This window comes from Scyliorhinus canicula, chromosome 4 (genome assembly GCF_902713615.1).
Source record: "Scyliorhinus canicula chromosome 4, sScyCan1.1, whole genome shotgun sequence".
In the NCBI taxonomy this organism is placed as follows: Eukaryota; Metazoa; Chordata; class Chondrichthyes; order Carcharhiniformes; family Scyliorhinidae; genus Scyliorhinus; species Scyliorhinus canicula.
This window is the reverse complement of record NC_052149.1, coordinates 214,710,392-214,735,071: the sequence shown is the minus strand read 5'-3', so window position 1 is coordinate 214,735,071 and position 24,680 is coordinate 214,710,392. Positions and strand designations below refer to the sequence as shown.

General features: G+C 42.2%; 1 protein-coding gene across 22 annotated transcripts in view; it reads left to right on the top strand.

Annotated features, from left to right (window-relative positions):
* The window catches only part of LOC119965371 (teneurin-2-like), a 3,273,255-nt gene that overhangs the window by 3,212,859 nt on the left and 35,716 nt on the right, over positions 1–24,680 (top strand). For 20 of the 22 annotated variants that reach the window (XM_038796070.1, XM_038796068.1, XM_038796065.1 and 17 more), the window contains 6 exons: positions 568–817; positions 9,181–9,201; positions 17,685–17,917; positions 20,389–20,543; positions 21,672–22,540; positions 23,805–23,980. In XM_038796070.1, the coding sequence (XP_038651998.1) occupies positions 568–817; positions 9,181–9,201; positions 17,685–17,917; positions 20,389–20,543; positions 21,672–22,540; positions 23,805–23,980 (1,704 nt within the window). The remainder of the gene's footprint in view (positions 1–567; positions 818–9,180; positions 9,202–17,684; positions 17,918–20,388; positions 20,544–21,671; positions 22,541–23,804; positions 23,981–24,680) is intronic. The other 2 variants (XM_038796059.1, XM_038796056.1) reach the window with 1 other exon arrangement.

Genomic DNA, 24,680 nt, shown 5'->3' with positions numbered 1-24,680 from the left:
CTTTCACATGGTCAATTCCACGTCCTCATCTGCTCTCCTTAGTCTGATCCACTTCAAGGTGGTGCCCAGGGCGTATCTGACTAAAGCGAAGATAAATGGATTCTGCTCTGGGGTGGAGGACAGGTGTGAGCATTGTTCTCGGGGCCGCCAACCACACTCATATGTTGTGGTCTTGTCCCAAGTTAGTAACCTTGCGGTCTCTTTCTTCAACACCATGTCAGAGATACATAATGTTGAGTTGGAGCCATGTCCACTGGTGGCCATTTTCAGGGTGTCAGACTCAACGGTGCTCTAGACGGGGGTGGTTGTCCTTGCCTTTGCCTCATTAATAGCCCAGAGACGAGTTCTACCTGGGTGGAGTTCTCCTACTCCACCCTTGCTCGTTCTCCTTCCCCTACTCCCCTCTCGCTCGTTCTCCTTTCCCCTTTTTACAAGCCTTTTGAAACCACATTTTGCAACGAACCTTATCGGTCTCTGGCATTCTGTTGTTGGTCGTCATTCATTCTGTTCAGATTAATGTTCAAAGTAAAATGTTGGTGCTCATCCTTCTCTTGCTCTCTTCACCAGGTGTCTTGCACAAAGGAAATGGAGAAAACCAGTTTCTATCTCAGCAGCCAGCGGTGATCAACAGCATCATGGGAAATGGACGCAGACGAAGCATCTCCTGCCCCAGTTGCAATGGCCTTGCTGATGGAAACAAGCTATTGGCCCCTGCCGCCTTGGCTGTTGGTATAGATGGCAGTCTGTACATTGGAGATTTCAACTTTATCAGACGTGTTTTTCCTGCCAAAAATGTCACCAGCATCCTGGAGCTGAGGTAGGAGACTTGGTCATCATTCCCTGTCACCTGGAGGTTACTGGACTGCTGCATTATTGGCTGTAGCACTGTGACTACATTTTCCTTTGATTATGTCTGGAATATAAGCTGAACACTCCAGGGAAATACCATCATTCTATTATATTTTTAAATCACCACAAAGAGAAAAGTATGGAGGTATCACACACTTGGGTTTCTTAAAAACACGATGCAAGGTTTATTCTGGAGATGTTGCTTCATACAAGTCTCAGATGCAGCCCATGCAACCACCCTGCCGGTGCCAGTACACATCACCTGACGTTTGACCGGCAACGATTTACTACTTAAATACATGACACCCCTCCCCCTTTACTTCTTTAGACCCAAACAATTACGATTTTAAACAACAGACCCAATTAACATTAGATACATTACTTTGCATTAATATTTCCTACATATATAATTAAAAAGACAATCTCACAGGTGGCCATCTTTTTCTTTTGGGTTGTGTTCAACATTCTGGAACCTGCCTTCTCGAGACCTTTGAATGTCTTCTTTCTCTTCTGTTGGTAGTATTTCCTGTGAAGTTATTTCACTTCTCCATTGGAGTTGAAGGTTCTTCAGAAACAGAATCTGAATTTGTCTTCTGTGTTTGGTCTCTGTTCAGAAGTGTCACTGCTTAGATTTTCCGATGGAAATACTTCCTGGGCAGTTTCAATGATTTTGCTTTAGAAGCTAGTAATTGGTCAGTCTGACGTCGCCAAACTCTCTCATCATCTGTCTACACCGTAAATTATATTGGAGCTGTTTTTGTCAGGAGAACTGCAGGTAACCATTTCTCATTGGTCATGTAGGTTCTTGCTAGCACTGTCTCCTTGAATAAATACTCTCTTTTTAGAGTTTTATCCCACCCTGGCAATCTGCACTTGCTGTTGTTTGACAATCTCTGAAGTATCAGGTGGCATTAAAAAGGTCAAACTTTGTTCTTCGATTTCTTTTGAAAAGCAGCATTACTGATGAACTCTGGGTCATTGCATGTGTGGTGTTTCAGAATGACATCAAAAAGTTATTCACTTGTCTTGACAATGTACCTTAGTCCTTTGATGCATTTATTGAGTGTTTAAGTGACTGTAAGAATCACTCGGCCAATCCATATATGAAAGGTTGGTATGGAGCCGACTTGATGTGCTGTATTCTATTTCCTTTTAAGTAGTCTTTGAACTCCTCGGAAGTGAAACAACCTGCGCTGGTCAACCAGATCTCGCAAATATTTAATCCAACTTCCCAATAGATTGTTCTGCTGTCGTGGATTTCATAATCACTACCTCTGGTCATTTACAATGTGTATCTACAGTTATTAGGAACTTGTATCCTTCAATTAGACCAGCATGGTTGATATGTATTCTCTGCCATGGATATTTCAGCCATTCCCATGAATGTAAGCGTTGAGTGGTGGAGTGTTTCTTAGTTTTAAACAAGACTGTCATTGCCCCACTTTCTCTTTGATTTGGGCATCTAAGCATAGCCACCAAAAATAGTTACGTGTTAGTTTCTTCATCCTCACCACACTAGGATGTCACCAATGCAGTTGGTGGAGGAGTTTTTATTGCAAGTGCGGAAGAATAATCTCCCAGATTCTCCACAATAAGACTCCACTCGAGTATCAGCTCAAGTTGTCTTGTGATGTAAGGCTGGATTTTATGATGTATGTTTGTCATTGTTCCTTTTAGGATCATTTGTATAAACGTCCCCATCACTGGATTGGTTTCTGTGCAACTCTGTACTTGAGATGAAGTCACAAGTACATTATCCACATGTGAGAAATATAGGATGTTGACCAGATTGTCTTTAGGTTCCCACTTGATTTGTAACGACAATCTTGACAAAGTATCAGCATTCACACATTGCTCCAATTTACAAAATTGAATATTGTGGGTGTGTACCGATAGTATCAAAGACCATCTCTGTAACCTACTAGCTGCTAAAGAAGCAATACCTATCTGTGGCCTGAAGATTGTTGGCAAGGGTTGGGGATCTGTCAAGTGTGCAACATGATGTCCATAAAGGTAGTGATGAAATCTTCTTACTCCGAGTAAAATATTCAATGTCTCTTTTTCTGGCTGAACGCAATTTGTTTCTGCACTAGTATGAGTAGATGAAGCGAATGCTATTGGTTGTTCCTCTCCTGAAGCATTATGTGAAAGACATCTGCATCAGCCCCATAGGGTGAAGTTTTGCAAATACGTTGTAACTTCAGCTTGGGATTGTAGTGAACCAATAGCTCGGACTTCTTCTTTAATGCTTATTTTACGTCTTTATATGCACTCTCTGATTCTTTTGTCCAATATCATGTCTGTTTGACATAAAACAATGTGTGTAATGGGTTCAATACCAAGTTTATTGTTGTCTTAAAATCTCCAAATATCCTTACTGAGCAATCTGGTTTTAGTACAGGAGCTATTGGGGTCACCCAATCACTTGTAGTAACTGGTTCAGTGACTCGTGTTTGGACTAGTCTTTCTCATTCTTCTTTGACTTCTGAACTAATGGCATATGTTATGTTTCTGGCTTTGAGTTATTTCAGCATACTGTTTAACTCAATTTTGAGTTGGACTTCAACTCCTGTCATTGAGCCCAGTGAGTTTTCAAACACCTTTTTACACTTTTCCAGAAGCTGCTGTTGGTCCTTTTTCCCATCAACCAGTTGATTCACCGCTGCCCAGTTGAGTTTGATTTTTCCCAACCATGCTCTACCAAATAAAGCAAGAAAGTTTCCCCGTCCATTGTGGAGAGGCAACTCCACTGTTTGCCCATTTACTTCCACTTTTACCATAATGTATCCTTGGTGGTACAACCTCTTCTGTCTACGTCCATAGGATAACATTTAATGGCTTCAATGGCAGATGTTTTAACTGCCTGTTATCAATGGTCTCCGGTATCAATAATACATCTGCTCCTTATCCACTTCCATTTTGACTTCCATCATGGTGTGGAAATACCCAGAAATATGTGATTGTCCCGTACTGGCAAGACGTCTAGTTTCAGCTTTTGAAGTTGTTCGGGTACATCATCTCCTAAGGGGTCTTGAACTTCACCTATCATCATTTTGACTCGACTAGTAGGCATAGGTGTTTTTGTTTTCTTACACATCTTCGGTGTTGGTGACGTTTGCCATGTCCAGCCTACTTTGACAATATGGCCCTTTTTGCCACAGCTCTTGCACTTGTTTCCTCTATTCCAGCATTCCCCCGCTGAATGTCCAACTTGTGCACATCGATGGCAGGATTATTTTTGGTGGTCTCCATCCTGTGGATCTTCGCTCCAGCTCCCACCTGTGAAGCCTCTTGTGCTCCATTGACTTTGAAATTTCTCCTGCTGATTTAAGAGTTAAGGTGCCTTCAGTAAACAGCTTTCTCTCAATAGCTTTGTTGCGGAGTCCACATAAGACTGCCTGTCACAAAGGGTGTCACCCAGTGTTGCAACAAACTCACAGTATTTTACTAACCTTCTTAAGATCACCGCGAATGGTAAACTGCTTTTTCCTGACTATGGCAGCAGAACTGAAATCTTTCTGCAATAATAAATGGTCTTCTAGAATCTTCATCAATTCATTCGGTTTTAGCTCCTGGCTTTTCTGGGTGGATTAAATTTTGCAATAGTATAAAGTATTATGCCCTACTGAACTGATAAATGTTGCAACCTTTAGGTTCTCCGGTATTTGTTTAGCTACGAGATAAAGTTGAAATCTCTGTGAGTTCCAAGTCTCACAGTCTTCATCAAATGCAGCCATGGCGCCACCTCTGACTGCCATTTGGGATACCTGGCTCCCAGGGGCCATTTTTTTCAGCCTTCCTCCCTTCCTTTTTTTTAATATATATATATACGATGCAAGAGGTATCCTAATCCACAATGCAAAAAGATTTTTGTGCCTGGGCTCAATTTTTTTTATTCGAGTGGTAGCTTGCACCAAATTGGGAATTCCCATTCTCACAGCCCATTTCACTTTGCCAATGTGTGCAGTCCCTGCAGCTTCGCGTCTACCCAATTATCACGACAAGGAAGTTTTTTTTAAACCTTTGTTCTGACTTATGATTGTACTTTGATTTTTTTTTCCAAACGTTTCTGTATTGGCGGCTTTTCCTTTGATCGACATTTGAATCTGGTCCTGAGAATCCTCTCACACGGTCTCGTCATCCATTTTCACTTCTCTCGTCGACAGTTTTAGTGCCTCGGTCCTCATCGCCAGTTTCCTCTCTTTTTATATTTTTTATTCACCGCAAAGAGAAAAAATATGGAGGTGCCACACACTTGGGTTTTCCGAAAATCAAGATACAAGGGGCGAAATTCTCCCAAAACGGGAGAAATCGTAAAGCGCGCCCCTTCCCGACCGGGGACCGATTCTGGTCCCCGGTCGGGGCTAGCAGCCCGACGCCGTAGGCTCCGGCAAGACGGGCTTAACGAAAATCGTTAAGCCCGCTTGCCGGAGTTAGCGCCGGCTGACGCGTCATATGACGTCAGCCGCGCATGCGCAGTTTGGAAGACTCCAACCCGCGCATGCGCGGGTGACGTCATCGCGTTTTTGCGCGAAACCCGCGCATGCGCGGGCCGGGTTGCCCCTCAGCCGCCCCGCGAATGGATACTGCGGGGCGGCGGAAGGACAAGTAGTGCGCGGGCATCGGGCCTGCTGCCCGCGATTGGTGCCCACCGATCGCAGGCCCATGGCACCCTTGGCACGGCCGTGGTACTGCCGTGCCAATCGGTGCCATGGTTATAAAAAGCGAGTTTGTGACGCCGTGTTTACGAACGGCAAGACCAGGTGTGTTTGCCGTTCGTAAAAACGGCGGAAAGGGCTGGGACTTCGACCCATCTAACAGCTGAGAATCGCTGCCGGCCGTAAAAAAACGGCGGCAGCGATTCGGGTCGGGACTTCGGCGGGGGGGGGGGGGGGGGGAATAGCGGGAGGGCGGGAAAAATGTCGGGAAGGCCCTCCCGCTATTCTCCCACCCGTCGTGGGGGTCGGAGAATTTCGCCCAAGGTTTATTATGAAGATGGTGCTTCGTACAAGTCTCAGATGGAAGAGAGAAACCAAAGCCTGTGCAAACACAGATCACTACTGATCATGTGGTGTTCCACCAGCAGAGACAAACTATTTAAATACTATAACACTTACATTACACAATGCCTTGCTACATCAGAATTGCTGTTGCTATTTCTTCATTATCGTTATAATATTATTTTTTTTTAAAGAATATAAAGAATATTCTTTCACTGTTTCCACCCCTCAAAAAATCCCCTAGAAAATCCATATGCTAAACATTTGGCAGAAGGGTAATCTCGTGAAGCAGCATTTCTCACTCAGCAGGTACTCAAACATGAAATGTTTCCGTACCCTCCTAGCAGGAGTTGTGTATGCCGTTGAAATGTGTAAGCTATAGAATGCCATATAATTCTTTTAGAAAACTATTCATTTTTCTGGGACATGAGTTCGCTGACTGGACCAGGATTTATTGCCCATCCCTAACTACACTGCATTTCAGAGGGCATTTAAGAGTCTGCTGTGGATCTGGAGTCACATGTTGGCCAGTGAACCAGATGGGTTTTTACAATAATTGACATTGGTTTCCTGGTCATCATTTGACTTTTAATTCCAGATATTTATTTAATTCAAATTTCACCATCTGCCGTAGCAAGATTTGAACCCAGGTCCCAGACTACTGCAGTGACAATATGCCTCCCTCCACTGCCTCCCTGATTTTCCATTATGTTGTGCTTTCCTGTAACAGTAAGTTTATGAGCAGTTCAAAAACCTATCCATCTAAAATTTTAAGTATAATGGTTGCTTTATTGCGGAAATATAAACTAGGAGTTCATCCATCCTTTCAAAATTACAATGGAAGAAGCTGATAAGTTACATTGCACATAGAAAATCACCTTCTGATATGACAAGAGTACTTTTCTTTCAAATCCCACTGTAGTTCTTCAGTCATAAACCTGTATTCAGAGCTATAGAAAGTGACCTATCAAATAGTCATCCCTTGGGAAATGAAAGTAATTTAAGTAGGAAATAAATGGGTGTGATATTTTTCTGCAACTTCTAGTAAAGTAAAATTTGGATCCATATTTCCTCAGCACAAGTGACAAAATTCAATTACAGAAGACTAATGTCCTTTGCATTCCACCCTGAGACCCATTACTAGCAAAACAAAACAACCAAAGGAACTCATTAAACCTCCCCTTCCCCCTTCCTCTTCATTTGTGTTTTTATAAAAGATCACATCCTGGAACACATTCATGGAAGATACATATTTTGAACTTGCCACAGCGTCCTAACTTGCATCAAAGTTAGGTAGGCTGCACAGATGGAAGAGTTTTTGACAGCTTTTTTTGGGGGGGGAGGATACCCCCAATTAATGCCGGTCACCCCCCAAATGAGAAGCCTTTGTTCATATTGGTGCTTAAAAATGGCCTGCCCAATTCTGCGTGGCTGGCCATGCAAAATGTATTTTAACATGGCAGCATATTATTCAGGTCAATAGGCTTGCCAAAAAACCTAAATAACCCTTAATTATTTTTTTACTTATGGCAGGCAGGCTTCCGACTTTGGTAACTGCCAACCTAGCATATTATCGCACGGGGTTGTGGAAGTGGCGGACTCAGCCGTTTGACCTATTTGCCTGCACCCCCACCTCACCCCCCCCCCCCCCACCCACCCACCACCACCACCACCACCCCTATCCCCGCACAGTATGAATACAAGATGTCGTCAATGGTGGTGTTAAACTGATAAAAGTTTTACATCTTGTGATGCTATGTGAACCACTTTGATGGATTATTGTATTTTTAACGTGATCCGGTTTTGGCATTATTCTGTACATTAACAGTGACTTAAACATTGATGTTGTCTATCTTTCCCTAAGTTTTCTAATTTTGTGAGATATTGTACTGTTCTGTTCAAAAATAATTCATGACCTTATGTCCTTCCTCCTTCAGGGTCCTGCTAGTTGGGTGAAATTCCTTTTTGCAGATAAAAGCGCAGTTATTCCCCATTAACTACACCCTGACAAGTATTGGGAAGATATCCTGAATGCTGCTGGTTTAAATGTCTCTGAAGAGAAGTTTGTAATGTGGTGATGCAACGCACTGGCAAGTTAATGCATTGTGCTGTGGAGTATAGCATGCAGATTCCACGCCTGCGATTCACCCTCAGCCAAATCTTTTCGATTTCCATACTGCCATTAGGATTGATGCTGATTGGAGCCAGGTGCTTCCCTGCAGGAAGCGAGGGGAAAGTGAAATTTCATTCTCATCTGGTGATGCACTCAAACAGCTTCTAGCAGGTGGCCAAGGGGCATCATCGGCAGAAGTCATGGAGTGAAACTTCAGCTCTTATGCTTGGCAGATGTCATTATGTGGAGCAGAGAGACGCAAAAGAGGGGCGTAATAATAAGTTGTCAGCAAAATCAATTGGAATTACATGTTTTCCGGTATTACAGAATCCCCTCCTCCTTTCCTCAACTGAGGAAGACTTGGCTCATCGCTTCTAACTTAACCAGACACCCTCACCTTGGCTCCAGAAATGTTTCATCGAGTGTCATGTTTACCAAAAATGTGCCTGAGATTGATAGTTTAAGCTAAAAGCGTGTTTTAAAATTTTGTGGCGATATCAGCAGCAATTAATCTTCTATGTTCTAGCTCAGAAGGAGTTAGAATTCCAAACAAAAAAAAGTCCTATGTATGTGATTTTGAATATGAGATATTATATGTCACAGGGAGAATGTCTACATTTATTTGAACCCTGCTCTGTTCTGAGATTGTATGAGTCTATCAGCTCAGACTGTGGGCTAAATGTCAGTACATGAATTAAATGTTTTCTGATACTTCGTATGAGAGAGAAAACAGATTTGGTGGTTATCACTGTTGAATCATTTTTGTTTTCATTCTATTTATTTTTATTTCACTCGCTTCTATTAACAGCTCAAGCATGTTTACATTGAGTGTTGGAACAATCTGAAATATTTATATTTCAATTCATTATTGCCATTTGCATTTCATGGAACAAAAATCATGCTGACAGGTTGACTTACTGAGTTAGTTGGATCTAACCTCCTTAGATGTTACAACAGTAATATTAACAGCACAGTAAGAAAGTGCGAATGATACATTTGAAATGTTCAATGTATCAACCTCTACAATTATATATGAAGTTTCACCAATATTGTAGCAACCGTGCATCTATCTCTCCTTGATCTTCAGTACAATTTTGCCTGTCACCTCAGTCGGTTTTAATAACTTCAGCAATCATTTAACAAACTAGTGATGCAACAATGTATGTCTTGGATAATTTTTGCCTGTTCCTCTTTTTCTTTTGCTGTCTTTCCACAAAGAAATAAAGATTTTAGACATAGGTAAGCCAATCGCTTTAACATACCTTCTTCGGAAAAAATATCTTGTTCTCTTTCTTTTTTGTCCTGTTACTGCTTAACCTACTCTTAGCAAAGGTAACTCTGAAAATAAGTGCTTGTAATGAACGGTACCATCAATAGTTAATAGTTATTTGTAGACTAGCCCCTTGTATACAGTTTATCGGAAGAAAAGTTGGAGGAAAATGGATCCACCTCAGGGCTGTATTTGGTGCACCCGATTTTTCTATGGCTTTATAATATTGAGGGAACACTGCTGTCTTTTGAAGCAAATACTAAATTGAAGTTCCATCTCGCTGTATAAGATGCCATGGCTTCCCCAAAAAGGGAAGTTCTCTAGTATCCTCAACCAGCCTTTATTTCTCAACCAAAACCACACAGCAGATAATCTGGTCATTTATTCCATTGCTGGTTGTGAAAACTTGCTGCGCATCAGCTGGCTATTGCTTTTGGATGCACTCTCTGTGAATAAGTCATTGGCTGTAGGGTATTTTTAAGCATCCTTAGCATCTGAATCATAGAATGGTTATAGTACAGAATGAAATGAGGTCATTTGGCCCAATCTGTCTTTGCCAGCTCTTTGCAAAAGCAACTCATCCATGCCCATTCTCCACTTTTTCCTGTAGCCCTGCTTCAGGTAATTATCCAATTACCTTTTGGAAGTAACAATTGAATCTGCCTCCATCGCTCTTAGGAAGTACATTCCAGATCCTAACCACATGCTGCATAACAATGTTTTTCCTTCTGTCACCATTGCTTCTTGAGCTCACCATGTCCTCTGAATCTCAGTCCTTCCACCAATGAGAAACGCTTCTCCCTCTCTACTCTCTCCATACTCCTAATGATCAAATCCCCTCTTGATCTTTCCTTCCCTCAGGCAAACAACCCGTTTCTCCAATCTAACTGTGAATTTGAAGTTCCTCATCCCTGGAAACATTCTCATGAATCTTTACTGCATCCTCTCTGAAGCCTTCACATCTTTCTTAACGGGCGATGTCCAGAACTAAACATAATACTCCACTTGAGGCCAAACCAGTTTATATTTTTACATAGGTTTTATACAGGTTTATCATCACATATGTGTTTTGTACTTTATGCCCCGATTGAGAAAGCCCAGGATCTCATACACTCTAGTAATTGCTCTCTCAACCTGCCTTGCCACCCTCAATGATGTGTGCAGATACGTACATTGCCATTGCTAAAGAACACTCTTGTTGACGCCTCTTCGAATTCTGTTTATCACCAGTCCTCTTCACTGTCTATGCAAAAGCAATGATCAAGGAAGCATTTGTAAACACAATGTAGCATTAAGATTGGGGGTGGAGTGATAACATTAGATTTGCAGATGTCAAAGCAATTGTCGCAAGCGTAGAAGAAGGGTTACAAGAACAAGAAGACGGACTAGTAACAGCAGGCATGAACTTTGGGATGCCTCATCCCAAAGTGACGTGAACATCAAAATCACCAAGAAATATTCACATATTCATAGAAGGAAGAAAACTAGAGCAGGTACAAAAATTCAAGGATTTGAGAAGCATAAAATCTGCAGATAAAGGGGCGACACAGAAATAAGAGCAAGGATAGCAATGGGAGCGGTTGCATTCGGTAAGAAGAGACGGTTGCTAACCAGAAAACTGAATGAATAACTCAAGCAACTTAGAAAAAGGGCTTGATTTGGAGTGTTGTTTTGTATGAATGTGAGACTCGGATCAAAGCGAAATAGCTCTGAAATGTGAGTTTGGCGAAGAAGGGTAAGTATCAGCGGGACAGAAAAAGTTACAAATAATGAAGTTTTGTGGAGAATAAATGAGCCAAGAAATTTGCAAAACTTAATTAGAAACTGATAGTCTGGGTAAGGAGGCTCTTAAGAGGAAACTGACTTGTAAGAGAAGTTACAGAGGAAGATTTCAAGGAAGAAGAGTGGGGAAGAGAATATCAATGTTGGTTGCCTTGAAAATTGAAGGAAGCTACTGAAAAATGTACAGATTGGCACAGGATAGAGAGACATGAGCCAAAGACCTGGCAGTGTGCACACGATTATGGTGACCCCCAGGTCCTTCTGGTCTTGCACCCCCTTTAGAATTATAGCCTTTATTTATATTTCTTCTCTTTGTTCTTCCGACCAAAATAAATCACTTCACGCTTTCTCGCATTAAATTACATTTGTCCACTCATTCCACCATGCTGACTGTGCCCTTTTCAAGTTCAATACTACCCTCCTCACAGTTCACAGCACTTCCAAATTTTGAGTTATCTGCAAATTTTGAAATTGTGCCCTGCACACCCAAGTCTAGATCATTGAGATATATCAAGAAATGAAGGAATCCGAACACCAATCCCACGATAAACCTTGGCTGGGATTCTCCCCTACCCGGCGGGATGGGAGGTCCAGGCGTGTTGGAGTGGCGTGAACCACTCCGGCGACGGGCCGCCCCAAAGGTGCGAAAGTCTCCGCACCTTTAGGGGCCAAGCCCTCACATTGAGGGGCTAGGCCCACGCGAGAGTGGTTGGCGCTCCGCCGGCTGGCGTGGACGGCCTTTGTCGCCACGCCAGCCGGGGCCGAAAGGACTTCGCCGGCCAGCGTAAGTCCGCGCATGCGCCGGAGCGTCAGCAGCTGCTGATGTCATCCCCGCATATGCGCAGGGGAGGGGGTCACTTCCGCCTCCACCATGGTGAAGACCATGGCGAAGGCGGAAGGAAAAGAGTGCCTCCGCGGCACAGGCCCGCCCGCCCATCGGTGGGCCCCGCTCGAGGGCCAGGCCACCGTGGGGGCACCCCCAGGGCCAGATCCCCCCCAGGACGCCGGAGCCCGCCCACGCCGCCAGTCCCGTAGTCAGGTAGGTGATTTGATTCCCGCCAGCGGGAAAGGCTTGACCACGGCAGGACTTCGGCCCATCGCGGGCCGGAGAATCGCCGGGGGGGGGGGGGGGGGGGGGGGGCGCCGACAGGCGCGGCGCGATTCCCGCCCCCGCCGAATCTCTGGTGGCGGAGAATCTGGAACACTGTGGGGGCGGGATTGACGGCAGAGGGTCGGAGAAACCCGCCTCTTGTTCCAGTCCATAACAAGACTGCTCGTCACTACTCTCTGTTTCCTGTCACTGAGCCAAAGTTGCATCCATGCTGGTACTGCCTATTTATTTCATGAGCTCTAACATTGTTCATTCATCTGTTTATGGCACTTTACCAAATGCCTTTTAGAAGTCCAGGTATAATACATCAGCCACATTACATGCATCTACCCTTTCAGTTACCTCATCAAAAAAACAAGCAAGTTTCTTGAACACAATTTGCCCTTAACAAATGATTGCTGACTTTCCTTCATTAATCCGCATTTGCCCGAGTGACTACATTTTGTCCCAAATTATCAGCCGGGATTTTTCAGACCCGCCACAGGAAATTCGGGAGCTCAGCCGAAGTTAATTGTCTTTAACAGTAAGAAATCTTACAACACCAGGTTAAAGTCCAACATGTTTGTTTCAAACACTAGCTTTTGGAGCCCTGCTCCTTCCTCAGGTGAATGAGCGCTCCGAAAGCTAGTGTTTGAAACAAACATGTTGGACTTTAGCCTGGTGTTGTAAGACTTCTTACTGTGCTCACCCCAGTCCAACACCGGCATCTCCACATCAATTGTCTTTCAGTAAGACAAGACGATCCTTGCAGCGGGAAGGCCTGAAAACCTTGGGCTGGATTCTCCGCTGGCGTGATGCTCCGTTTTTCCGGCAGCCCGGGGATTGGGTTAGCACACTGGGCTAAATCGCTGGCTTTTAAAGCAGACCAAGGCAGGCCAGCAGCACGGTTCAATTCCCATACCAGCCTCCCCGAACAGGTGCCGGAATGTGGCGACTAGGGGCTTTTCACAGTAACTTCATTGAAGCCTACTCATGACAATAAGCGATTTTCATTTCATTTTTCATTTCATTTCATTTCCCGACCGCGTGGCGTGGGAATGAGTAACCCCATTGACCGGCCGGTGTAACAAAGCATCCCGCCGGCGGGGTGAAACAGAAAGGTGGTGTGGTGGGGTAGAGACCCTTGTCCACCACCACCAAGGTTAATTGGTTTGTAATGGGCTTATCCTTACATCCTTTTTGAATAAGGGTGTGAAATATTTGCAATTCTCAGTGCAGTTAGCCTATCTATAAACCCATAAGACATCGGAGCAGAATTAGGCCACTCAGCCCATCGAGTCTGCTCCACCATTCAATCATGGCTGATATTTTTCTCATCCCCATTCTCCTGCCTTCTCCCCATAACCCCGATACCCTTATTAACCAAGAACCTATCTATCTCTGTCTTAAAGACACTCAGTGATTTGGCCTCTATAGCCTTCTGTGGCAAAGAGTTACACAGATTTACCACCCTCTGGCTGAAGAAATTTCTCCTCATCTCTGTTTTAAAGGATCGTCCCTTTCGTCTGAGATTGTGTTCTCTGCTTCTAGTTTTTCCGACAAGTGGAGACATCCTTTCCACGTGCCCTCTATCCAGGCCTTGCAGTATCCTGCAAGTTACAATAAGATTCCCCCCTCATCCTCCTAAACACCAATGAGTACAGACCCAGAGTCCTCAACTGTGCCTCGTGACAAACTCTTCATTCCAGGGATCATTCTTTTGAACCTCCTCTGGACCTTTTTCAAGGCCAGCACATCCTTCCTTAGACACGGGGCCCAAAACTGCTCACAATACTCCAAATGGGGACTGACCAGAGTCTAAACAGTCTCAGAAGTACATCCCTAATCTTGTATTCTAGCCCTCTCAACATGAATGCAAACATTGCATTTGCCTTCCTAACTGCCGACTGAATCTGCAAGTTAATCTTAAGAGAATCTTGAACAAGGCCTCCCAAGTTCCTTTGTGCTCCTAATTTCCTAAGCATTTCCCCATTTAGAAAATAGTCTAATAGCTCCTCGGTCAATTTTTGGCCCAACAAATGTCTCGTTTACCTCCCCTTCTGTATGACTTGGGCAGCATCTTCTTTACTGGTAACGACAGATGCAAAATACTCACTTAATACCTCAACCATGTCACCTGCCTTCATGTGTAAATCTGTTTTTAAGTCCATAATCAACCCCACTCCTCCTTTTACCACCCTTTTATTAATTAGGTGCTGAAAGAAGAATTTGGACTCCCTTTTATGTTAGCTGCCAGTCACTTTTCCTATTCTATCTTTGCTTCTCTGATTTGTTTTTTCGTTTTCCTTTTGCATCTCCTGCATTGAGCCTGGTTCTCATATTGCACAATCCAGCTGACATCCGCCCTTTTTCTGCTTCATCTTACTCTCCATCATCTTTGCCATCTTGGGGCTCTGCTCTATTTTTGCCACTTGTGAGAATGTAGAACAAAGCAAAGTACAGCACAGGAATAGGGCCTTCGGCCCTCCAAGCCTATCCCGATCATGATGCCCTAACTTAAAAATAAAACCTTCTGCCCTTACTTGGTCCATATCCCTCTATTACTTCCCTATTCGTGTACCCATCCAGATCCCTCTTAAATATTGCTAATGTGCATGTTTCCACCACATCCTCGGGCATCGCATTCCAGGCACCCATCACTCTCCCTTAAACTTTCCCCCTCTCACCTTGAACCTCTGCCTTAACTGTCTGTGGGTACCATTTACAAGATGCACTGCAGTAACTCACCAAAGTTCCTTAAACAGCACCTTCCAAACCCACATCCATTACCATCTAGAAAGACAGAGGCCACAGATATCGAACCAGGTTCAATGTAGAAGATTCAAAAGGAAAATGAAAAAACAAATCCGAGAAGAAAAGAAAGAATAGGAGAAGTCACTCACCACCCTGACTTGGAAATATATCGCTGTTCCTTTGCTGTCGCTGGGGCAAAATCCTGGAAATCCCTCCCTAACAGCACTGTGGGTGTACCTGAAGGACTGCAGTGGTTCAAGAAGGGAACTGACCACCACATTCTGAAAAGCAAGTAGGGATGGCCTATAAATGCTAGACTAACCAGCAATGCCCATGTCCTGTCAATTAAATTTTTTAAAACTCTTCTTTAAAGGCATCCCATTACTCCGTTACAGTTTGCCTGCCAACATTTTGGATTCAAATTTAGCTGGGCTAGATACATTCTCACCCCATTTCCTCTGGATTGCTGCTTGTTCTTTTCTATAGATGACCTAAACCTTATGATACTATTATAACTGACCCCTAAATGTACTGACACTTGACCTACTGGACTCACCTCATTCCCCAGAACACAGGGTCCAGCAATGCTTCATTCCTCATTGGACTGGAAACATACTGCTGTTGAAAATTCCTCTGAGTACGCTCCAGAATTTCTTTCCCGTCTCTGCCCTTTGTTACTGTTCTGATCAATGTAAAGTCTCCCATTATAACTATTTTATATCCTTGCCCTCTCTGTAATTTCCACTTTCATGTGTCATGTTTTGCTAAGTACGGTCCCAGGTCAGAATGCACAAAACTATCTGTGATTAATGTGTAAAACAGTTACATTCTCTGGGACCATGAATGAGGACTACCAGTGAGATCCTCATGATATATGTTCCAATTTTTGCTCAACAAAATAGAAGGCTGATTGTCTCTCTTGGTCTCCAGTACTAAGCAAGGAGCAACTGAGCGGAGGAGGAAAGTCTCCAGTTACTATTGAGCTGGATGCTCTCAATTCAGGCACTAGCAGAGCTACAATTTGCTTCAACAGCCCGAGGTTGGAGAATGAAAAATCCGGCAAGTTTCCAGTTCCTAAACATTGTCCGACGATCCCTACTTGGCGTGGGCAAATATGGACAATGAGTGCCCAAGGGTCAAGATTTGATTTGCCTGTGATTAAATAGGCTGCTGACACTCGGAGTCAGTTCAGAAATACTCCAGAATAATCATTGCTTGAGCAAGGTAGAGGAGAGAAGGTGATTGTTATCTGTGAATCCCACTCCAGCAAGGCTTCAGTTATTTTCGGAAATGTAAAGGAAAAGCAAAGATAATTGGTGAGGAAAAACAAAATGGAAATTGTCTGGGGTTAAATGGAGGAGCCCTGGAAACAAAAGTGTTAAAATGTAATCCTTTTTAAAAAAAAGACATGGACAGAGACATCATCTGGTGATATGGATTTACTGTTAACAGTATATAATATAGACGGTATTTACCAAAAAGCTACTATCCCCTTTCTGACGTGTAGACTTATTTTGTAGTCCTTTATTGAACTCATCATATTGTTTAATCTTTTAAATCTACTTTTTAGTGGCATACGCTCTTGTGAAGTTACGTTTCTGTGCAGATAAGTTTATAGTTTGGGCTTTTATTAGAAAAGCACATACATTGTTCGATAAATCAGCTGGGAAACCATAGCAATGAGGGATTACAAATGGCTGGCATTGAGTTATAAGACAGGTCTTTCCATTGAGTTTCTTGAGAAAAGCACAAATGGTCAGCAAAATTGAGGTATTCTTTATCATGGTCCATTGTTTATATCTTTGACAACCAGATTTCAACATTTTTGTTCTGCATATACATGGTGGCAGCAAGAAAACCTCTTGAGATTATAGAAAAACTAATAAAGATGCATGACGTGGGAGCTGAATGTGTTCAATTTGAAATGTGAGGACAAAGCTATAGTGTAGAGACTGAGAGACTGATATAAAGAAGAATTTAGGGTACAACGTGCATAATCATTAGGAGAACCAGAGTTCAGAATCTGTTGAGGGGGAAAAGAGGGATTTATCATAAATTATTGTAAGACAAAGCTCTCGCATTAATATTTGCTGACTTTGCATTTTAAAGATTTAACTGTGGACTTCAAATTAGAACTTTGATTCAAGTAATCTGAAAGTGTGCAAAACACAATTTCAGGTGTGGTTTGTTTCTCATTGTTATTTACATTCATTTTCGACCTCATTTAAATGTGTGTTGACATCCTGTTGTGAGAAACTCGTGCCCTAATGAAACAACCAGGAAGGCCCTGGACCTTCAAAACCCATTAGTTAATTTTCATAGACCAGTTCATGTAAAAGCAATCAAAAATAATTGTTGTATTTTTATCATTTCATTTGAATGCCCTTAAAGTTATGAAGTGTTTTGTTGGGACATTAAATGTTACAACCTCGGAACATAGTCACTCTACAAATATGTGGAGCCCAAGTTGATGTGAAGATCTTGGACAGGTGTAAGTCCGAAGTGAAGATAGTTGTGGGCAACGTCAAACAAGCTACTTGTGGGCACAGGTCTATATAACTGACATGATTTTGGTCATGAATTTGTCAGTCTGCCTCAAGGAAACCACGTGTGAATGAATTTGGAAATGGAAATATCAGGTTGCTCAGTAAGATTTTGCAGGCATGCTGTTGGAGCAGCTTAGGGTGAGTTATAAGAACACTAAACGCATTACCATACACTTTTTCAAAAAATGTTACAGCAATGAGGATGCTCTTTTTTGCATTGAAACCAGAGTCTGAGAAGTATGAAACTCAACCAAATTTGTGTTTGTCTTTCATTTTAAAGCGCAAACCCGGCCCACAAGTACTTCATGGCAGTTGATCCTGTCACAGGGGCACTGTATATCTCGGACACAAACAGTCGTCAGATCATCCGCATCAAGTCTCTCAATGGAGCAGAAGATCTTGCTACTAATTCAGAGGTAGTAGCAGGGACGGGAGAGCATTGCGTGCCATTTGATGAAGCCAGATGTGGTGATGGTGGGAAGGCAGTTGGAGCTACGCTGATGACCCCCAGAGGTATTCTTCTTTTTAAAATTTCCTCAGTGCCTGTCTGCTTGCTTCTTATTTTATGTTCATGCGATGTGGGAGTCGATAGGTAGGCCAGAATTTATTGTCCATCCCTAATTTCCCTAGAGAAGGTAGCCTTCTTGAACCACTGCAGTCCCTCTGGTGTAGGCACACCCACAGTGCTGTTCTGTGTGATACTGCATCATGTAGAAATAACTGCTGCATTTTTCTAACTGCAAGTTATTGTGTCCACCAGTAACATTGAACAGCAGTGCATTCAGTGGCTAAACAGGGCAATGTTTATGAAAAAGCCCACCAATTTCATACAGAGAAATAAGAATTCTAGCCCACGACCAAAAGTAGGCAATTTTTTATTCTTCATCTGTGTGAAATGATGAGAATTACTTCAACCAGTGCATCTGCTCCTAAGGCAGGAATGTTTATGGAACAAGGCTGGCAAAGTGATCTTTAGCGAGAAAATTGCATTACAAGATTCCACATCACAATAGACCCCTACTACAAGAATCAAGTGTTGATTTAAGGATAGATAACATGGCGCTGTATGCATGGATATCCGTTAGTTGCAGATGAATAATTAGCATAGGACAGCACGTGGAATGTGCAACATATTATTGCACCTATGTATCCCATTATCCAGCTAATTAAGTTAAAAAATACAAGAAAATGAACTAGAATGAGTGCAAGCAATTTTCGCACATGGAAGCGATTTCATAGAATCCCTACAGTGCAGGAGGCCATTCGACTCACCGAGTCTTCACTGGCCCTTGCTCTTGTAGAGCACCCAACCAACCGACACCCAATCTGCCACCCCTATCCCCGTAACCCCACCTAACCTATCGGGCAATATTATCAGTCCCAGTCCACCTAAACTGCACATCTTTGGACTGTGGGAGGATAGCATGGTTTTAAAATGGTTTTTTATCTTGAACTATAGATACGCAAAATCTGCATTCTAACTTTTAAGTAAGTCATAGAGGAGTGGTGTTCGTCTCATACAAATCTGGATCTCATGCTGAGGCGTGCAGTCACTCAACAGCACATTCAGTTCTGTGCTGCCTGTCACAAACCATTTCAATTAGCACAAAGTATGCATTGGGCCTGCATTATTGTGAATTAATGTGGGTTCATTGTGCGTGGATTTCAGGAGCTATCCAAGTTTGCTTACCTATTCCTGATATCATGCCTCAATAAACCCAGGTGCTTTATTTGACACCCCGATTGCTGAAAAGTTAAGAAATAATCCATATCCTGGCAACTCGAGCAAGCCAAACCTAAGAAATCATTCACTCTGCAGATTTGTAGAGAAATAATTTAAGGATAAGCTATGATCGCTCTAAATAATTTCAATCAAAATCAGTTCAGTACTTAACAATCCTGCTTCCAACTGAGAACCATTTTTTTTTAAATCAGTGGCTCCGGCATTTTGAAGTAAAATAAATTTCCAAAAGAATGATCCAACAAATTTGCAAGTTTGAAATCATGAGGTTTGACCAGATTTCATCTTTGACAATTGTGTGGTATTATTACACAGAAATTAGTGACACATGGGTTTGAGGATTGAAATATGTTTTCAGATAATTACTTGTGTAATTATCTGAACACACTTTTCTTATTAGGAACCAATTTGGTAAACCCAATGAGTGACCCATTTTATGCATGTAGCCAACTCTAACTGATAAATAGTTCAGGTAAATATAATATTTTATTAGTTGGCTGGCCATCAGTAATTCTTGGTGGATGCTTTTTCAAACAATATCCCAGACTAGGCCAATTATGTCATTTCTAATATGGACTCATAGGTATTTAGAAAAATAAGAAAAAAGGGTTTATCTTCAAACACATCTGAAAATCAATAGGGAATGAGCTGTTGAGCTGCACTGAACTATCTGGCATCTTAAGGTAATTAAAGTATTGTGCCCTTGCTCTCCAATTTGTATCCCCTCCCCTCCCTGCCACAGAACTTGTTAAATAATTCTTTTTTTTTTCAGACATTAGGTACAGTAATGGTTCTGTATTTTTTTCTATTTTGTGCGGATCCAGGTGAGGAAATTCAATCCTGGGGAGCTGAACATTTTCCATCATTTTTCCTTGTTTGCATCCAATAGCAGCAACAAGGACTCACAACTGATACGTGGTCAATAGCAGGATAAAATTCTCTCTACGCCACTACCACTAACATGTCAACACCTGCCTCAAAATATCACCATCTGCAATGAAATTTCACATGTCAGCCATCCTTGCGGCAGCTTTGAGTGAAACTTCCAGTTAATTGTGAATTGATCCATTTTGTGAGCAGTTTGGTGCTGTGGAATAATGCTTCCCAGCAAAAGGATTAAAACTGTCTAAATTTACAAGGACATTCTGAGCCAAATTTCAGCTTGAATCCCTGAAAGGGTAGTGTTCTAACCCATAATAAGAGTTTACGTCAGTGGTCATAACTGTTCTTGTGCTCTTCCCAGGGATAGCAGTGGATAAGAATGGACTGATGTATTTTGTCGATGCAACCATGATTAGGAAAGTTGACCAAAATGGAATCATTTCCACGTTGCTCGGATCCAAAGACTTAACAGCAATTCGTCCTCTGAGCTGCGTTTCCAGCATGGATGTTAGCCAGGTAAAATATTGTAGAAAAGGCAATATCTGTCTTCCATCGGATTTGTTAAGTTGATGTGGCAATTCTTAATTGGATCCTGTGGTTAGATGACTGTCACCAGGCTGAAAATGATCAACATCTTGTAATTCTTTGGATATATCTTATTTTACAACTAGCAGTCAAGGTGGCCACTTCGTCTGAGCTCATGCAATGGCTCGTCTAAAAATTGCAGCAGTTATCACTAGCTGCATTTGAAATTAAACTCACAAAACTTCCAACAGAAATATGAAATCACTGATATCTACAGTGCTTTAGGGCATATGCAAAGGTGTAATCCAGAAAAAAAAAATATTTTGGTGGGTTCAGTTCTGGAGGGAATAAGCAATATGTGATTTTTTTTTTTTAGAGGACATATGGGGTAGAATGGGGTGTTACGGTAAAATTGTGATATGAACAATTGAAACGGATGTGGCGAAGTTCGATATCTGTTACGGAAGAATCCATAAGCATCTGCATTACCTCAGAGGTTGTTCTTTATCAGAAGCTGTGAGAATGAGAGAGAATTGCTAAGAAGGCCATGGTGCAAGGGGAGGCTTGCATGTTAGAGAGAGAGTGTTTATATAGTTCATGACTCAAAAAGAGAGTTACCAACAATAGACATTACATCAGAAAAAGGTTCTGGTTTTGCAGCACAGTGGTGCAGTAGTTAGCACTGCTGCCTATGGCACTGAGGACCCAGGTTCGATCACGGCCCTGGGTCACTATCTGTGCGGAGTTTGCACATTCTCCCCGTGTCTGCATGGGTTTCACGCCCACAACCCAAAGATATGCAGGTTAGGTGGATTGGCCATGCTAAATTTCCCCTTAATTGGAAATAAACAATTGGGTACTCTAAATTTAATTTTAAAAAAGAAAAATGTTGTAGTCATAAGCAAGCATTTAGTGAGACCATTGAAGATGACAGCTCGACTTCTATTGAAATTGAAATACCTTCATAATGTCAAATATCTACCTAACTGCATTATGCTTCAAAAAGGAGAAACTACCTTAAACATCGTGTGAGTCATATAATGCCTTTTCATATAAATTTAGATTTTTTGCTTTAATTACCAGATTCAATGTTGCAAATTCCCATTTTCCTCTACTTAGGTACGCTTAGAATGGCCAACGGATCTTGCCATCAACCCAATGGATAATTCTCTTTACGTCCTGGAAAATAATGTCATCCTGCGGATAACTGAGAATCACCAGGTCAGCATTATAGCTGGCCGACCAATGCACTGTCAGGTTCCTGGCATAGATTACTCACTCAGCAAGCTGGCCATTCACTCTGCACTGGAGTCAGCCAGTGCCATTGCTGTCTCCCACACTGGCATACTCTACATTGCAGAAACCGATGAGAAGATAAACCGTGTACGGCAAGTGACAACAAATGGGGAAATCTCCCTGCTGGCGGGGATGGCATCGGACTGTGACTGCAAGAATGATGTCAACTGCGACTGTTTCTCGGGGGATGATGGCTATGCCACAGATGCTGAGTTGAATTCTCCATCTTCACTAGCGGTCTCGCCGGATGGGACCATTTTCATAGCTGACCTGAACAACATCCGCATCCGAGCAGTTAATCGAAACAAGCCGCAAATGAACTCCATGAGCTTCTATGAGGTTGCTTCAGCAGCTGAGCAGGAGCTATATGTTTTCAATTCAAACGGGTTACATCAGTATACAATGAGCCTGGTCACCGGTGACTACATATACAATTTCTCCTATAGCCCGGATAATGACATTGTGGAAGTGACTGACAACAATGGAAACACTTTAAGGATCCGAAGGGATAGCAACGGGGTGCCACGGCACTTACTCTCAGACAACCAGGTGTGTTCTCTGACCATTGACGCTAATGGAAAACTAAAGACGATATTACTGCTGAACCAGGAGCTGATTGTGCTGACGTACAACGGGAATAGTGGCCTCCTGGCAACTAAAACAGATGACATTGGCTGGACCACTTTTTTTGAGTAAGAGTTATTTACTGATTGATTACCTGTGATTACCTGTACTTACTGAAGTGTGAAGTATGTGACTGTTGTTTATGATTGCCACTCAGGGCTCCTCATCCGATGGTAGATTTGCAGAAACTACTGAGAGAAAAGATGACAAAGTGTTCCATTTTCCCTAAAATGAGAAATTCTAAGCCATGTTTCTTCTCATTTGTAACCACACCCCCTTCAATTAATGTCATGGTTAGTATGCAAATGAATGCAGGTAGACAAATCTGGGTGACATCTGAAGTGATGTCGGCAAAGTTAAAGTAATGAGCATTACAGTAAATCTAAAACATCTGGTGATTAATTGGAGTAAGCTAATATTTGATCACTTCATGTTTAAAAGAATCTGGCATTTGTGCCATGTGTTTAAATTCTACTTTTGTTTGAAGATTGAACAAAACGTTTGCTCCTGAAGAATTGTTTAAAAGGTTAACATTTATATCTGGGAAAAAAATCAGCAAGACCTCCACTGATTGCTACATATAATGGCTTCATGAATCAGTTTGCGAAGACATCCTCTGTGCTTTATTTTCAGCACATTTGTTAGCACTTTATCATATTCACAAAAGAATGTGATATCTGAATATTACTGTATTGTCTGATACTTTTTTTAAAGTCAATCTGCATTGTTACTAATGGGCTGTGTGGGTGAAAATCAGGGAGAACGGTAGCCACCTCCTCACTTACAAGGAAACCTTTGACAGTTCTAATGTAATGCCCGTGTGATGGTGAATGTTTCAGCAATTAACTATCTGGAATAACAGGGTGACATTAGAAGTCTTGTATCACAAAACCTTGATCAAACCACCATGTATGTGGGCCTGACAATTGCAGTATGGTTACTGCAAGTACAATAATTCCCATGACACATAGTTCAACACCAGCAGAAATACACAAAACATCACATTGTGCAGAAGAAAATTACTCTGTGCACATTCTACAAATGATATCAAGAAGTTCCAGTATTCCCTGTGAAATTATTTTACAAGGAACATTATTTTTCTCTGTGTAACTTAATTCTTGGTATCTGTTATTCTCCGTAAAGTTTAAATTTCAAATATCTTTTATTTTCTCAGTAATTCAACCCTAAATATCCAGTGTTCTTGAGCCTCTAAGTTGTAAGCGTTCACTGGTTCTCTATGTAACTCACTCCCACACTCATTCTCTCTGCAACCTATTGATGGGTTCTATATACAAGATATAGGTTGACCTGATATCATCTATTTGCACCTAGTTACGACAGTGAAGGACGACTGACGAATTTGACGCGTCCCAGTGGTGTAGTGACAAGTTTGCATCGGGAAATGGAGAAGTCAATAAATATTGACATTGAAACTTCCAACCGAGAAGATGATGTTACTGTCACCACTAACCTTTCTTCAGCCGATGCATCTTATACCCTGGTTCAAGGTAAACAGTCTGGCTTACTAAATAAAATGTGATCTGCATTGACATGAAATGAAAGTCGCCATCGTCCCAGAGGACCATAGGCTGCTCTCCCCTTTGAGAGACAGAGAGAGCTAACTAGCGATTTAACCTGAGGGGCCACAACACCTCAGGCAAGAGACGAGGTAGGGACTTCATGGTAACGGGAATTAAACCCACACTGTTGGTGTTGCTCTGCATCATGAACCAGCCGTCCAGCCAACTGAGCTAGCTGACCTCCCCAGAGCAAGGTGATAGATTTGGTAAGAACACATGATTGGTGTTTCAATGATTAGTTACAGATGCATCAATCACTAAAGGTTATGCTGTTGGTCAACAAGGTCATTTAAAAAACAATAAGCCCTAGGCTTTATTTCTAGAGGAAGTTAAGATAAACGTGTATGTAACCTTGGTTGGATCACACTTCGAGTACTGCATACAATTATATGAACAAAGGACTTAGGAGCAGGAATAAGCCATTTGAGCCGACTCCACCATTGAATTAGATCATGGCTAATTTGATTGTGGTCACAACTCCAAATTCCTGCCTGCCCCCAATAACACTTGACTCCCTTGCCTATCAAAAATCTAACTAAATTAGTGTTAAATCAATTCAATTATCCAATCTCCAATATTTCTGAGGAAGAGAATTCCACAGACTAACAAGTCTGAGAAAAAAAACCTC